The 14,404-nt window shown below is 47.8% G+C and overlaps 1 protein-coding gene and 1 long non-coding RNA gene across 2 annotated transcripts; one reads left to right on the forward strand and one right to left on the reverse strand.

Moving 5' to 3' along the window:
* The first annotated feature begins 2,708 nt into the window (after positions 1 to 2,708).
* LRRC55 (leucine rich repeat containing 55) lies at positions 2,709 to 10,926 on the forward strand. The gene is made up of 3 exons (XM_013048514.2): positions 2,709 to 3,241; positions 4,211 to 5,759; positions 9,865 to 10,926. The coding sequence occupies exons 2-3, from the start codon at positions 5,039 to 5,041 to the stop codon at positions 10,098 to 10,100; spliced, it is 957 nt and encodes a 318-aa protein (XP_012903968.1). The 5' UTR covers positions 2,709 to 3,241; positions 4,211 to 5,038; the 3' UTR covers positions 10,101 to 10,926.
* A 116-nt stretch (positions 10,927 to 11,042) lies between these two features.
* Positions 11,043 to 11,904, reverse strand: LOC123394899. Its single transcript, XR_006609620.1, has 2 exons — positions 11,813 to 11,904; positions 11,043 to 11,707 (listed from the first exon to the last, which is right to left on the reverse strand). It is a non-coding gene; the product is annotated as an uncharacterized LOC123394899 (long non-coding RNA).
* Between the last annotated feature and the right edge of the window lie 2,500 nt (positions 11,905 to 14,404).

Below are 14,404 nucleotides of genomic sequence, written 5' to 3' on the forward strand. Positions count from 1 at the left end.
GGGGCTCAAAATTGAATCACTCCTGCTGCAAGGCTGCTAGGTAGAAGAAAGTCATCTTGCTAAGGGAAGTAACCAGAAACACTGCATGAGAACAACACTGGATATTATCCATGCTTCTTACTCTTTCCCAGTCCTATGCCTTGGGATGTCACATGACCATTTGGACATGAAAGGTCCTGAGAAATCTGGCAATAAATAACCGGTTTCATTTTGTTTAACTCAATGTTTCTTTTTTTTTATTTTTAAGATCTTATTTATTTATTTGATGGAGAGAGAGAGAGCACAAGTAGGCAGAGTGGCAGGCAGAGGGAGAGGGAAACGCAGGCTCCCTGCTGAGCGGAGAGCCCAACACTGAGCTTGATCTCCTAGGATCATGACCCCAGCCGAGACTAGCCAAAGGCAGACACTTAACCTACTGAGTCATGCAGGTGCCCCATAACTCAATGCTTCTCAAATTATTTGAGAACAACCATTTTTCTTATGGCACACAGTGTACCATGAGACACCAGTTTGGGAAACAATGCTTTAATACTTAACTTACAGAATGATTCTGGGTAAAAGATCATTTAAAAGATTTCTGTCCCATTTATCCTAACTTTATATATATATATATATATATATATATATATATATATATATATAAAGCTAGCAGAAAGCCCTCCACCAACCATTGCACGTAAGACCATTATATATAATATAATATTATATATATATAATATAATATTATATATAATGGTCTTACGTGCAATGGTTGGTGGAGGGCTTTCTGAAGGTTTTGATGCTTATTCTGTACCAGAATACATTCAAATCACGTGCAAGTGGGATATTTTCCTTTCTTTTCCTACTTCTGTGCAATTTGTTTTCCCTTCTGCATAATGATTTCAGTAATTTTATACTCTGCCTTGTATTTCATTTTATTTCTTCATTTAACAAACACATCCATAGTGCCTTATTAACAACAACTCATATAACATAAAATACCTCCATGAGTTAAATACCATCATTATTATCCCAATTGTAAAGACTAGAAAACTGTTGTTTCAAATATAACAAGGTGTTCTTGCCTAGATCGGATTTTTTAAGGAAACTGTCACAGGTATGTTTGTTTACTCATATTATTGTTCTTAAGGGAAAAATAAATTTCATATTATGTAAAGGAAGAAAACCTCCATTCTCTATCACTTGTTTTTTTTTTTAATGTGCCTTTAATGTGCCAACATTAAATATTGAAATGTTCTGATTACCTTTCTTAGTCTCTATTGATACCATTATGTCTTCTCTCATTTTTCGGTGAATGTTAATAATGCATCATGCTAGCTCTGCTTTACTGAAGCCAACAGTCCTTGTTTACAGTGGGTTACTTGCCTCTGAATGTTGCTCTGTTTTATGCATTAAGATTAACATTTTATTTCCAAGCTCATAAATGAGTTGGAGAACCATTCCCTTTTATAAGGGAGGGGGAGACACAAATCATATTTACCTTGGCCAATTCAATATATCAATATTAATGAAGTGGCTACCATGTTAGTCTGCATCAGACACCACAGAACATGAAAGATTAAAAATGAGCATAATTATGAGGACAATGCTTAACAGCAGAACTCCTAAGATCATAAAGGAAAGAGAATCATGATAGGGAAGACAATGATTTTGAGGACTCTGTATGTGCCTAGAATCTGTACAACTTAACAGGTGATTTCTGCTCCTCGATTTTGGTTTTCCCCAAAGACTTGAGATATTACTTAAGCAGAAGAGGCCCCAGATCAACTAGATGAACATAAAGGACTAATGTGACCTCTGTAAGTATGAAGTCTTCACCCATCATCCTAGCAGCTAGCTATATGCCTATCGTGTAGCCAAGCACCCGACTCACAGTGAGTGCTTGATAAACAATTTTATTAAAATGAAGACATGAGCCAGCTCTTGGACCAAACCAAGTGGTGAGACTGGTTTTTCAAAGGCAAGGTGGCTAGAAATTCATTCCATGGGTCATCAAGAAAAGAAATGTTGCAATGACTTTTTCTTCATGTGAGGTCAGTCTGTGAGGAGAGGGGGATAGGGAGCGTGGAGAAGTGAGAACGGGGTGGCCAACAGAGTCCTCGGGACCTGGAGAAAGAGGTCAAAACTACAAGGTTTTCTGGAAGCTTCTGCTCTCCTAGAAAGAGAACTGAGTGTATCTGCAGCCCCAGGTACCTCACCTAGACCTGTCACTTGGCCCTTTGCATCCCAAAACTCTCCGAGCTTGTGGGGTCAGGACTTAGAGACAATTAAGGAACACAGAAAAATTCCCACCTTCCATAACTGTCTCTGACAAGCCCTGAGCCAGTCCATCCAGCCACCTGGTACCTGGTGACCAAAATACATGCAGACTCAGGGAAGCAGATGCTACACATGGGCTGAAGAGCTATGTCCCATCAAGTGAGCACTTCTCCTCTTTCCTTCCATCCTTATTCATGTCTTCATGCCTTCCCCAATTTCTCCCCCTACCCCTGGAGAAGTTCCTTTCCCCTTTCCAACCCTCCTTTATTTTCTCTGTTGGGCCCTCCCCCATCTCAGATTCCAGATGCTTGCATTGCCCCCTCTCCAGCCTCTCCCACTGGGCCCTTTGCCCTCTCCCCCTGCCTGCTCCACTGCCTTTGCCCCTGCCCCGCCCCCTGCCTCCTCCCCCTAAGGCCCCACTTCCCCTACCATGAGGACCCCCTCCCCACAGCAGGTGGCTGTGAATTCTGCAACTGCTTCCTTCTCCTCTCTCTCATCTTGGTGGGGTCCATAGCCAGCTCTCCTGTTGCTCAGAGATGTGGAGGCAGTTGCTAAGAGACAGTGAAACGTCAGTACCTGGCCCTCGAGGAAAAAAAGGGAGCGAAAAAGGGAGAGAGGAGGGGGAGAGAGGAAAGGAAGGCGGAGGGAGGGGAAGACCTGGCGGAAGCCACAAATCCGAGCAGCCTCAGCACCAGCTGAGTTTCGGGAAGAAGCATTCGGATTCTGTGAACTTTCTTCTAAGCATCCTCGCTCTGATTCCCCTTTTGAGTCAAAAAAGGGGAACTGGCCAGGCACCAGGAGCACAGGACAGGAAACCACCAAGGATGCTGCCCCGGGATCCAGGAGCCATGGAGGAGGAGAGGCCGGGGGAGGGGAAGTGCCGGGGAGGCAATCTGTTCTCCTGAAGCAGCAAGCGGGATTCCAGCCTGACGGAGGAAGACCCATGTCTGCTGCAGATTGATGGCTGTGTCCTTGGAACAGAGTAAGTGGGCTCCTGAGAGCCTGTGGAAATGCAAGGCGAGACCCTGGGGTTCATAAAAATGGGTCTGGATAAAGAAGCTGGGTGATTTCCCAGTGGGCGGGATGGAGGCTGGAAGTGCTGGGAAGGGAGGCAGTGCTAGACCGAAGGGGAGAGGGAGGACAAGTGAGGACATCCAGGGGCCACGGAGGATGTGGGGGCCACAGGGGATGCGGGTGGACAGCAGGGCTGAGACACCGGGTGTGTCATCGTGTGATCGGTCTCTCTGCCTGACCGAATGTGGGCGTGGGCTCACGCTGGGGGGCAGAGTGTGGTGCTTGTAGAAAAGATTAGGGTGTGGGGGGGTGGAAGTCGGCGAGGGGGGGCAGACTGGAAAGGGGGCTCTGCAGAAGAGCGTTTACAGAAGAAAGCTGTACAGGAAACTGGGAGGTGTGAGTGCAGGGCAGGGCAAAATGTGGGGGGTTCACAGGAGAAAAATGTATGCATGTGTGTATGTGCGTGTGTGCGTGTGTGCGTGTGTGTGTGTGTGTGTGTGTGTGTGTGTGTGAGAGAGAGAGAGAGAGAGAGAGAGAATGCGGGAGAGAGCGAGGGAGGGAGACGGAGTGCTAACTGTGTCTGAAAAGGGGTTTGCAAACGACCTGCAACCTGCGCTTGTGTGCCTGCTTTCTTAGAGAGTTATTCAAGGGTGGGCTGTTTGGTGCTGAGGGGCGAGGCTAGGAGGAGAAGCAAATGTATCTCTCCCAGGACAGAATCCCGGAGGAGGACGGGCAACCACAACGTGAGGGTGGGGTCTGAGCCCACTGCTGCCCCACCTGACCCACAGTGCGCAGAGAACTCTATGGCCAGTGGCAAAGAAGGGGGCAGGGAACTAGGAGGGGATGGCGGGGAGGAGAGGGCACTGGAGATCTCTGCCTGAGAGCGGGGAGGAGAGGGCACTGGAGATCTCTGCCTGAGTGCTTTCCTTGTTGACAGAGGGAATTCTGCCCCCGCCTGCTGAACACAGAGCTGGGCTGGGAGAGAGGCACGGGCTCAGGAGAAGTCGCCAAAGCGGTCCTAGCTGATCCCCCATCCTGCACCTCCAGGACACATGGCTCTTTCCAGCCTTGGCAGGCAACAGTGTGTGTCCCTCAGGGTCCTCCCCAACCTGGGGAAAGAAGAGCCTTCTTGGGGATTTCAGTAGATGCTAAGGCTGAGGACTCGGGCTTCCAGGAGGCCCATGGAGACCCACTCCCCGCCAGGCTCCCTTCCCAAAACACCCACCCCAGGACCCCCTTGGACTCGAGCCCCCTGGGCCACCAGAAGGAATGGCTTCGGAGACCTCCAATGCTAGAGACCCAGATGCAGCCCTGGCCTCCTAATTGGTCCCAGACGTGGGACAGGGCTCGGGGTTCTTAGATGTACCAGGACCTTCGACAGGCACCTTTCCTGTCCTTCTGCCCCCCACCCACCACCATCACCTCTCCAACGTAATACAGAGAGGAAGCACCTAGCAGCCATGTGTGAGAAGAGCACAGAACTACAGGGACACTTCCACGACCTGCTAGCAGCTGGTCCAGCCCCATTCTCAGTTCCTTCCTCTCTCAAGTTTTGATCATCTTCTCAGACCCCGAGAGACCTCAGCTGGATTTACTCTCCCCTAGGCTCCAAAGGGGGCTTCCTGGGGATCTCACCTAGGGATCCCTCTGGTGCTTAGAGGCTCTGGGGAAAGGCTTGAGACATGATACCACGTGCCCAGAAGCCCCACCTTCCAGGACTCTGGCCCTGATGTAGCTGTCTTTCTGAGCCACTGACTCTTGATTCATGGACATAGCCTCAGTCCCAGTGGGCTCCCTACAGCCCTGCTGTTGCCAGCTCCCTAAGATGGGTGACACCTGGTCCCAGCTGCCCTGGCCTGGGCCCCCCCACCCAGCCATGCTGCTGGTCTCCCTCCTCTTGGCAGCCGGGGTGATGCGCTCGGACGCTGGCACCAGCTGCCCCGTCCTTTGTACGTGCCATAACCAGGTGGTGGACTGCAGCAGCCAGCGGCTCTTCTCCGTGCCCCCAGACCTGCCAATGGACACCCGCAACCTCAGCCTGGCCCACAACCGCATCGCAACCGTGCCGCCCGGCTACCTCACGTGCTACATGGAGCTCCGGGTTCTGGATCTGCGCAACAACTCCTTGACGGAGCTGCCGCCGGGCCTCTTCCTCCACGCCAAGCGCTTGGCCCACCTGGATCTGAGCTACAACAACCTCAGCCATGTGCCCGCTGATATGTTCCAGGAAGCCCATGGCCTGGTGCACATTGACCTGAGCCACAATCCATGGCTGCGCAGGGTGCACCCCCAGGCTTTCCAGGGCCTGGTGCAGCTCCGAGATCTGGACCTCAGCTACGGGGGCCTGGCCTTCCTCAGCCTCGAGGCCCTTGAGGGCCTGCCGGGGCTGGTGACCCTGCAGATCGGCGGCAACCCTTGGGTGTGCGGCTGCACCATGGAGCCTCTGCTGAAGTGGCTGCGGAACAGGATCCAACGCTGCACAGCAGGTGAGGCAGGCAGGTAGGACTAGATGGCCCAGGGGTTGGGGGGTGGGGGTTCAGAGGGTCTTGCCTCACTGCAGCAAAGGCTCCAAAAAACAGGGAGGGACCAAGAGCTTTTTGCAGCCAGAGCATGACACGGTCTACACTGGCCTCTGGGTGCCCCAGCCCTTTCACTCTACCGGGTTCGTCCATGAGGTGTTTTGTGTGTGCTGGACACTGCAGACCCACTCATCAGAGAAATACACCGTGCCCTTGCCTCTGTGGCACTTAGGACCTAAGGAGGCAGACAGATAGTAAAGAAGAGTCGTTAATAAGAGACCGTGTGTGCTGAGCTCTCACCCTGACCTCAGAACTTGGCACACATTATCTCCCCTGCTTTTATGACCCCCATCTGTCAGGGGAAGAAGCTGAGATCTGGGACAATGAAAAGACTTGTCCAGGGTCACTCATTCAGAAAGTAGCAGAGCCGTGGATAAAACCCAAGTTCACTTGGCTTCTAAACCCCATTCTACTCTACTCTACTCTCTGCCTTTTAAGTGTTCTGAGTGCTGGGAAAACTCAAAAGAAAATAGAAATGGCTAACACTCTTTATTTTAGTACTTACTATTTAGTATTTACTATTGTGCTTTATCTTAGTCATATTTCATATTTAGCTTATCTCATTCTCATTAAGAACCATGATGAGACCCACTACTCTATAGTGAAGGAAGCCAAGGAACAAAGAGGCTCAGTAACCTGCCCAAAGCTGCACAGTCCCTAAGTGTTGGAGTTAGGATTCAAACCCTGGCAGTCTGGCCACCTTCTGACTATATCCTGAAGAGTCAGGTCGCTAAAAGAGTCAGGGCAGAGTTCTGACTGGCCAAAGGCCCTCAGTAGAGCTCTGCAAGGTTTGGGCATGGGGTGGGGAGTTGAGACAAGAAACGGATGTGGCAATTTAACCAACCAGTCCCAGCTGAGAGTGCCTGAATCACATCGGCTTAATGGCCTCCCCTGGAGGCAGGCCATGTTCAGCTGTGGCTCTTAGTCACCAGCTTTCTTGTGTGGCAGCACTGAGCCTTGGCACTAGCCTCCAGCAGTAGAACAACAGGAAGTAACTGAGGGCACCATCTCAGGGGCTTCCCCAGAGCCTGGCTCAGAGTGTGTTCAAAAGGAGCGATGCTGAATGAAGTAGGAGGGAGAAGAGGACTGAGTGGGGAGCCCAAGACCAAAATAGTTTGAGGAATGGGGGGATTGTGGGTCACGATTCTACTGTTTCTACACACCTGTGGGAGGAAGTTCTCTGGGACCAAAATAGCTGGGCACGAGATGGGGCAATGCTAGGGGGCATAAGGGGAAACTGCCTGGGGTGGTCTCCCTACCTGCTCACCCTTGGCAGGTGGCACGTCCCCTCCTCTCTCCTGTGCTCTGTGTACGGAAAGGGAATTCCGGAGCACAACTTCCATGACTCCCAGGGCTCCCTCTTTCCTGTGATCTCTGAGGCCCCAGCTGCCCTTCAAAGATTTTTTTTTTAAGATTTTATTTATTTATTTGAGAGAGAGAGACAGTGAGAGAGAGCATGAGCGAGGAGAAGGTCAGAGGGAGAAGCAGACTCCCCATGGAGCTGGGAGCCCGATGCGGGACTCGATCCCGGGACTCCGGGATCATGACCTGAGCTGAAGGCAGTCGTCCTACCAACTGAGCCACCCAGGTGTCCCCCCAGCTGCCCTTCAGAAGAAGCGCAGTCTCCCATCAAGCAGGAGAGGGTTCCAAGATCCCATCTGTGCTGCCTTACGACAGTGCAGATAAGGGACCCGAGTTCCAGAGGGGGAAAGTAACTTCCCAGTGGCCACGCTAGAAACCTAGGTCCCCTTTTCTCCACAGACTGTACTTTTCACCACATTGTACTCTCCAGGACAGTTCCTCTTGGGTGTAAAGAACTTGCCAGTGTGAGTAGGACCAAGCGATCATTTTCCCTTTGTCATCTTTTTCTTCTCCCACTATTATCCACAGTTTTGGGACAAACCCCAACAAAGGGGGACATAAGGATACCCTTGGGATCTAACTCAACCTCACAACTGGTCCCTTGACTTACCAGAGGGGCTCATTATCCTTCGGACTCTGATCCGAAATCCTCTCATGGTCCTGCCAGCTGCCCTCCGAGCCTCCTCTGCTGGATCCATACGAATTTCCCTCAGTTTCCTCACTTTCTCCAGTGTCACATGGTCTCACCACCACCCTAGTCCATGCACATAATAGAATTTGGAGTTCAGCGTCTTCAGCTCCAAGTGGAGAGCCCTTGATGGTTAACTCTAGACACGATCTTGTCCTGAGCAAGGTCTGGAGAACTGCACTTGTAGCCTACAGGGACTCTCTCCACCTGGAATTTGGAGCAGACTGCTTCTTCTTCCCAAAAATGACTCTTCATTTCTAAGGACAATGATGTTCATCCATTTGTCAAAAGGATCAATCAAATCTATCATTTTATTCTTTGTCCTCAAAAACTACAGGATGAATAAATGGCATTTATGTACCTCCTCATTCAGAAAACTTCTTCATAATGACTCCCTTAGATAATTTAGGTTGAATTATCCCCTTCTTATGGACAGAAAGCATGAGAGCCAGAAAGGTTTAAAAAAAAAAATTGCCCATGGTGAGAGTTTGATTAATGTTTATCCACTGAGAAAAGAAATGACTGCCTGCTGGAAAGCCTGTGCTTGGAACTGAATGGCAGAACCACGGCCTGAACGCCACACTCACCTCCAAGGCAGAGTAAGATGAAACCATTGACAACCTTCATGCAAGTGACCCTGGAAGGGTGAGGAGAGACCATCAGTGATGGAGAAAAGACCTCCTTCCTACAGAAGTCTATGTGCAGAATTGCAGAATCTGTAGGGTCACTGACCTGTCCAAGAGACAAGCTTAGGATAACAACAAAAGCACACACTTACATGGTACTTAGTATCCACAAAGAATATATTATTTATATATATTAATTCATTGAGTCCTCACTACAACCCAATGCAATAGCTACTCTTATTATCCTCATTTTACAGATGAAGAAAGCAAGACAGAGAAGGTTTAAGTAACTCACCCACAATCACACAACCAGCGTGGGGTAGAAAGGGGATTTGAACCCAGACCAATATTTTCACAGCCCATGCTCATAACCTTATACTCTTCATATCTGAAAACCCACATGAGATAGTAGAAAAAAACAGTCCTTCAAAGTTGGACAGAGTCATCCATCCACACATTCTGTTAACAACGTTTCATTGAACACTTTTACAGATAGGAAACTGTTCAGAGACTAGGGAAAACTTATATTTAAGGGGGAGGAGACGGAGAGTAAAGAAACTGTAAGACATGATAAAATACAATGGAGAAAAATTAAGCAGAGTGGGGAACGCCCAGAGAAAGGTGATATGGAGTTACTATGTTATAAACAATCATTTAGAAAGACCCTATTAATAAAGTGATATTTGAGCAAAGTCCCCAAGGAAGGAAGGGATGGAGCTGTGTTGAGATTCAGGGGATAAATGAGACAAATACAATAGCTCTCCCTCTACACCCTGAAAAGGGATGGTCTTATGGTGATGGAAGAATGATCAGAAGGTGTGTGTAGATGGAGCAGAGTGAACAAGGAGAAAAGGGATAGAGATGAGAAGTGAGGACCACAGGTAGGACCTTGGCTTTCATTCCATGGGAAGGTAAGAAGTCAGGGGAGGGCTTCAAGCACAGAGTACATGACAGGACTTCAGGTATGAAAAATACTGAGTGAACTGTGTCAAGATGGTTTCAAGGCAGAAGCCATAAACCAGTTAGGAGGTTATTGTAAGAGATGATGATATCCCCATGAAAGCCCCAGATCTACCATCAGCAATGACTACTGGACCTGAGAGGCAAGTAACTAAACTCCCTGAGCAGCGATCTCCACGGCCATAAAAACTGGTATAAAAAAAAAACTTGATTCAAGGGTTGTTGAAGAGAGTAATGAAGGTAAGTAAAATTTTTGACACATAGAAGAAACTCAATTAAAAATAAAAATCTCAAATTCTCTTGGGAAGTGTGGAGGACTATCCATTCCACTCTCTTTCTCCCCGGCCCCTCACCATTTCCGCGTTCTGTGTTGCAGATTCTCAGCTGGCTGAGTGCCGGGGTCCCCCTGAAGTTGAGGGTGCCCCACTCTTCTCCCTCACTGAGGAGAGCTTCAAGGCCTGTCACCTGACTCTGACCCTGGATGATTACCTCTTCATCGCATTTGTGGGCTTCGTGGTCTCCATTGCCTCTGTGGCCACCAACTTCCTCCTGGGCATCACAGCCAACTGCTGCCACCGTTGGAGCAAGGCCAGTGAAGAGGAAGAGATTTGATGTGGGCGCCTGACGTCCCTCCATGCAGCTGGCCCCCAGACACTGCTCAGTCTGGCTCTTGGTGCCCTGGTCACCTCTGTCATGACCCAAACAAGGTCAGGAAACTACATTTGTGTGATCTTCAACTATGGGCCAGACACTGTGGCAGAATTGGAAATGTCCAATGACTCTGTCCTAAGGCTTTTACCTCTAATGGAGGAGAGAGATTCAAAAACTATTCCCTTTAAGACAATTTGTCAACACTCTCAGCACATAGTTATGAAAGCCCAGAGGAGCGATCATCAACTATGCTTAGAAAAGTCCAAGAGGATTACAAGAATGGATGCAATTTGTGAACTGAGTCATCAAAAACTGTCTGCTTTGTCAGGTAGACAATGAAGGGTAGACATGAGCAAATGACAGAGGCCAAAATATGCATGGTGTGTTGAGAACAGTGACCAATCCTTGTGACTTAAGTGTATAGAGCAGGTGTGGCACAGGACCAAAACTTCCCTCTGACACCCAATCTTTCAGCTCTTGGAGTTGCCCACCACTGCCTCCAGAGGGAGAGAACACCTCTGTGCCCGTCCCCTAGGCCTCCTGCCAGGGGCTACCAGGTGAGACCACCTCCTACTGACTGCCTCCATACTACATCCACCAAGTGCAGCCTGCCCGTGAGGTCCAAGTACCAAACTGAAGTACCTACCCTTGTCTCCTGCTTCTCACTCAAGCTTTGGTTTCAGAAGAGGGAAGCAAGAGGTCCAGCAATGAGGCAGCAAGAGTCTTAGCACCTTGGAACTCCTAATCTTGTGACTGTTCTTGCCACGGTGCTCACGCCAAAGGATCTCACCAGAAAAGTGCACTGTAGCATGAGGGTAGCCAAGACTGAAGGAGGAGGAGGCCACCACAGTTATGACAGTAGGAGATTTTCTCTTTCTTCCAAGGAATTCACTCATTTAAGCATCAGGGTATGAGAGCTATTTATTACCAAACACTTGCCAGTGTCAGGCACTGTGATAAGCTCTCTCCACAGATAATTCCATTTTAATCCACACATTCTTGTGAGGTAAGCATTGCTGTTCCCATTGTATAGATGAGAAAACAAAGGCTCAAAGAGAGTTTAAATTTAGTGACATGTTGCTTAACAAGCAAAATAAAGTCTGTGCTCTTTCTACCCTATCCAAGCTGGGGAACATCACAGTCCCTCTAAAGTTACGTAAGTTTGAGTTCCAGTAGTGCTGATGAGTAAGTGCTCCCAATAACGACCAGGCACTCTTTGGGGCACTTTTAAAACTACTGACTCACCTATTTCAATTCTCATAGCAACACTGCCTGGCGGTCTTTATTATTCCCATTTTACAGATGAATTAATTGTAGAGAGCTAGGTATCTTACCCAAGGTTATCTGGGTAAACTCTAGAAGGAAAGCGATAGGCAACTCCATTTAGGGAAACTGTGTCTAGTCAGTCCATCAAAAAGCAAGCAACTCCATGTGCAAAGCAGTATTATCATCATTGCTGCTGTCCTCTTCATCCTCGTCATCAGCCTTATCAGCCTCCTTCCCTGTATTTGTTCAGCACTGGACAGCTCCTAACATGCTGTTAGCATCATTCTGGACTCTTCACGACCCTGTGTGGGAGGCAAACCAAACATAATTACTCCTATTTTACAGGTTGGAAAATACAGACTCAAGAGCAGGCATGGCTTGCCAAAGCAGTAAAGGTGGGACTCAACTTCAACTCGGTTCTCTCTCCAGCTTTGCCAGGTGCTTGGGGAAAAGAAAGCCCATGATGGCTGGGTAGTGGGCCTCTTGGATTCAGCAGCCATAAATGTCCCGTAGGTCCTCTAAATAAAAGGCAGTAAACCAGCTGCTGCACAAATCCAGATGCCCTCACCCTAGAGCAAATCGCAGCCTCTGAAACAGAGAAGCAGCACAAATAGCACCTGAATAGGAGTCATCTGCCTTGCAAAGGATAAATAACACATTAGAACTAGTGGCTATGGCGGCAGTCATGCAAAAAAGAAGTTCTTTGGGAAACAAGAGAGGAAGCTGTGCTAACCCCTCCTACTCAAGCTCTGCTGTATTGTGTTTCAAGAGATACAAAGGGTGCAGGAGAGCTGTGGGGTGAGAACCTCAGCAGGAGAGGGGAAAACATTAAGGCACAGTCCAACATGTTGGTAAGGCTGGCCAGGATAAAAATTAAAATGGGAGCTTTCTACCTTGCCCACCAGCTCCAACAATTTTGCATCATCCCATTCTCCTGGAAAAGGAATAAAGGAAAATAACATGTCAACTTCCACCAAGTCTCCACTTACTCATGCTTCCCTGAGCTAGGCAACCAAAAGAGCACCCAGAAACTGCTGGACCTGGGGTACTTGAACCTTGTTATCCCCTGCATCTCACTAACAACATTTGGGCAAGAGCCTGCTCCTGTGACATCTGGACCAGGACCATACCTGCTCTCTTCTTCCACTATATTCAGGCTGCTCTTCCCCAGTCAAGCTAACAACCTAATGTATTTGGAGAACAACTTCTAGAAATAATAGTCTTGATGCAAATAGCTTCCCAGAGAGGGCCACCATATACATCTATTATAATCTCCTAGAGACTCTTATTTGCTGAAATACAGTTAATATATTTTAAGATATGTATCTTTTTGCATAGAACTAGAATCAAACAAGACACCAAATGCCCCTTGAATTCAAATGTCCTTTCTAATGAGACTATTTAGTCCCCATTAATGGAAAACCTTTCTGAGTAGGATACATGACATTTAAAGAACAGATTCTTCTCCAGCTGCTAGAAGGTCCTCAGTTAACTTAAAGCACAATGATAAAACTCCTTGCCTGCCAAGGAATCCTATGTCGCCCACAACTACCACCACCATCTTGTGCAGGCTATCAGAAGCAAGCTTCTAGAAGCACACTTTTATAGAAGAAATATAACTGCGCTAGTTGTAAAAGTGCACACAACCCTGCTAACCAAGAAACCATGATGGTATTCCTACAAATCTTGACTACGTGTTTTCCAGACTAGTTAAATGTAAGTGTTGGGATATCTCTGAGTCCATATGTCTGTTCATGAGGTTCCATGTACACTGTGTATCTACTGACATGGGGCCAACTTCTCTGGACTTGAGTTCAGTTCTCTAACACAGTAAACTCAGCCATCTGTTTACTGCATCACTTGATAAACTAAGGTGGAATCCCATTAGGGTTGGGTTAGGGATAGCTGCTCAGAAAAATATAAAAAGGAAGAAATATGTGGCTGAGGCAACCTAGCAACAGTCTGACTGCTTCCCTCCATTCCCTGTCCCTCAGAGAATTGTCCTACCACAGAAGCATCCTTCATACTGGGCCCGAGGATATCAAAGTTTAGCTAACCAACAGGGTGCACCACACCACTCTGGACCAGTTGCTTCTGGTCGCCCTCAGACAAACCCTCACCTGTTTCTCCATTCCCATTGGGATTACCAGGAAATCCTACACAAATAAGTCCCCAGAGTTGCTATAGAGTTTGCTAGCTCCTTTCAAGGAAGATGGTATATGCAATTTGAATAGACTAAGGAAGGTATTTCTCTTCAACCATCAGGAAAGACCTAAAACCTTCATTTTCCTTATAGATGTCTTCAGTGATATTGCTCTGACATCCTTTTCAGCTCTGGAAGAGAATAAGGAGATGTCTTTACCCATTCCACAGAAGAACGATTTCCTGAACTAGAGAAACTTGTCTGCTCTACCCACCTCAGAAGGAGGCAAAAGGGAAGTGAAGGAGGCAAGTTGAAAGGTCCTGTGTAAATCACCATCATGTTTGCCATAGCACTCGGTCAAGAGCTCTGGATCCACTGAGCTCTCAGTTTTTCTAAGCATTGTCCTGTGGAATGCTGATGTCTGGGGGTGGGAGGGTTAGGGAGGGGTGGGGAAAGGGAAGATGCCAATCTTTGTACGGAGATGATTTTCTAACCATGCACTTTTGTAACAGTGAGAATTTTTCATAAATGTACATTAATAATAAAGAGTGTATAGTTTAACAAATTTTCTAAGGAGTTGTGAAGAGGAGGGAGAGGGAGGGAGAGTGGGGAAAAAGAGAGAGAGAAACTAGGAAGAATCAAGAGAACGTCTGCCAAAATATACACACAAAAGGTCTATGGGGAGGGAGTAGATGGGAATAATTAGGAGATGTGCCAGCCATGGAGGGGCATGTGTGGGAGTAGAAGGAACATCACAGAAGCTTATTTCTACCAGGCAAAAAAGAATACGCATGTGTCTGTATGCACACACCCCTATGTGTAGGCATATTTTGGTGCCTGAATTTACACAAAGAAG

The sequence above is a fragment of the Mustela putorius genome, unplaced genomic scaffold (assembly GCF_011764305.1).
Source record: "Mustela putorius furo isolate JIRA1106 unplaced genomic scaffold, ASM1176430v1.1 tig00000127_pilon_pilon_pilon, whole genome shotgun sequence".
In the NCBI taxonomy this organism is placed as follows: Eukaryota; Metazoa; Chordata; class Mammalia; order Carnivora; family Mustelidae; genus Mustela; species Mustela putorius.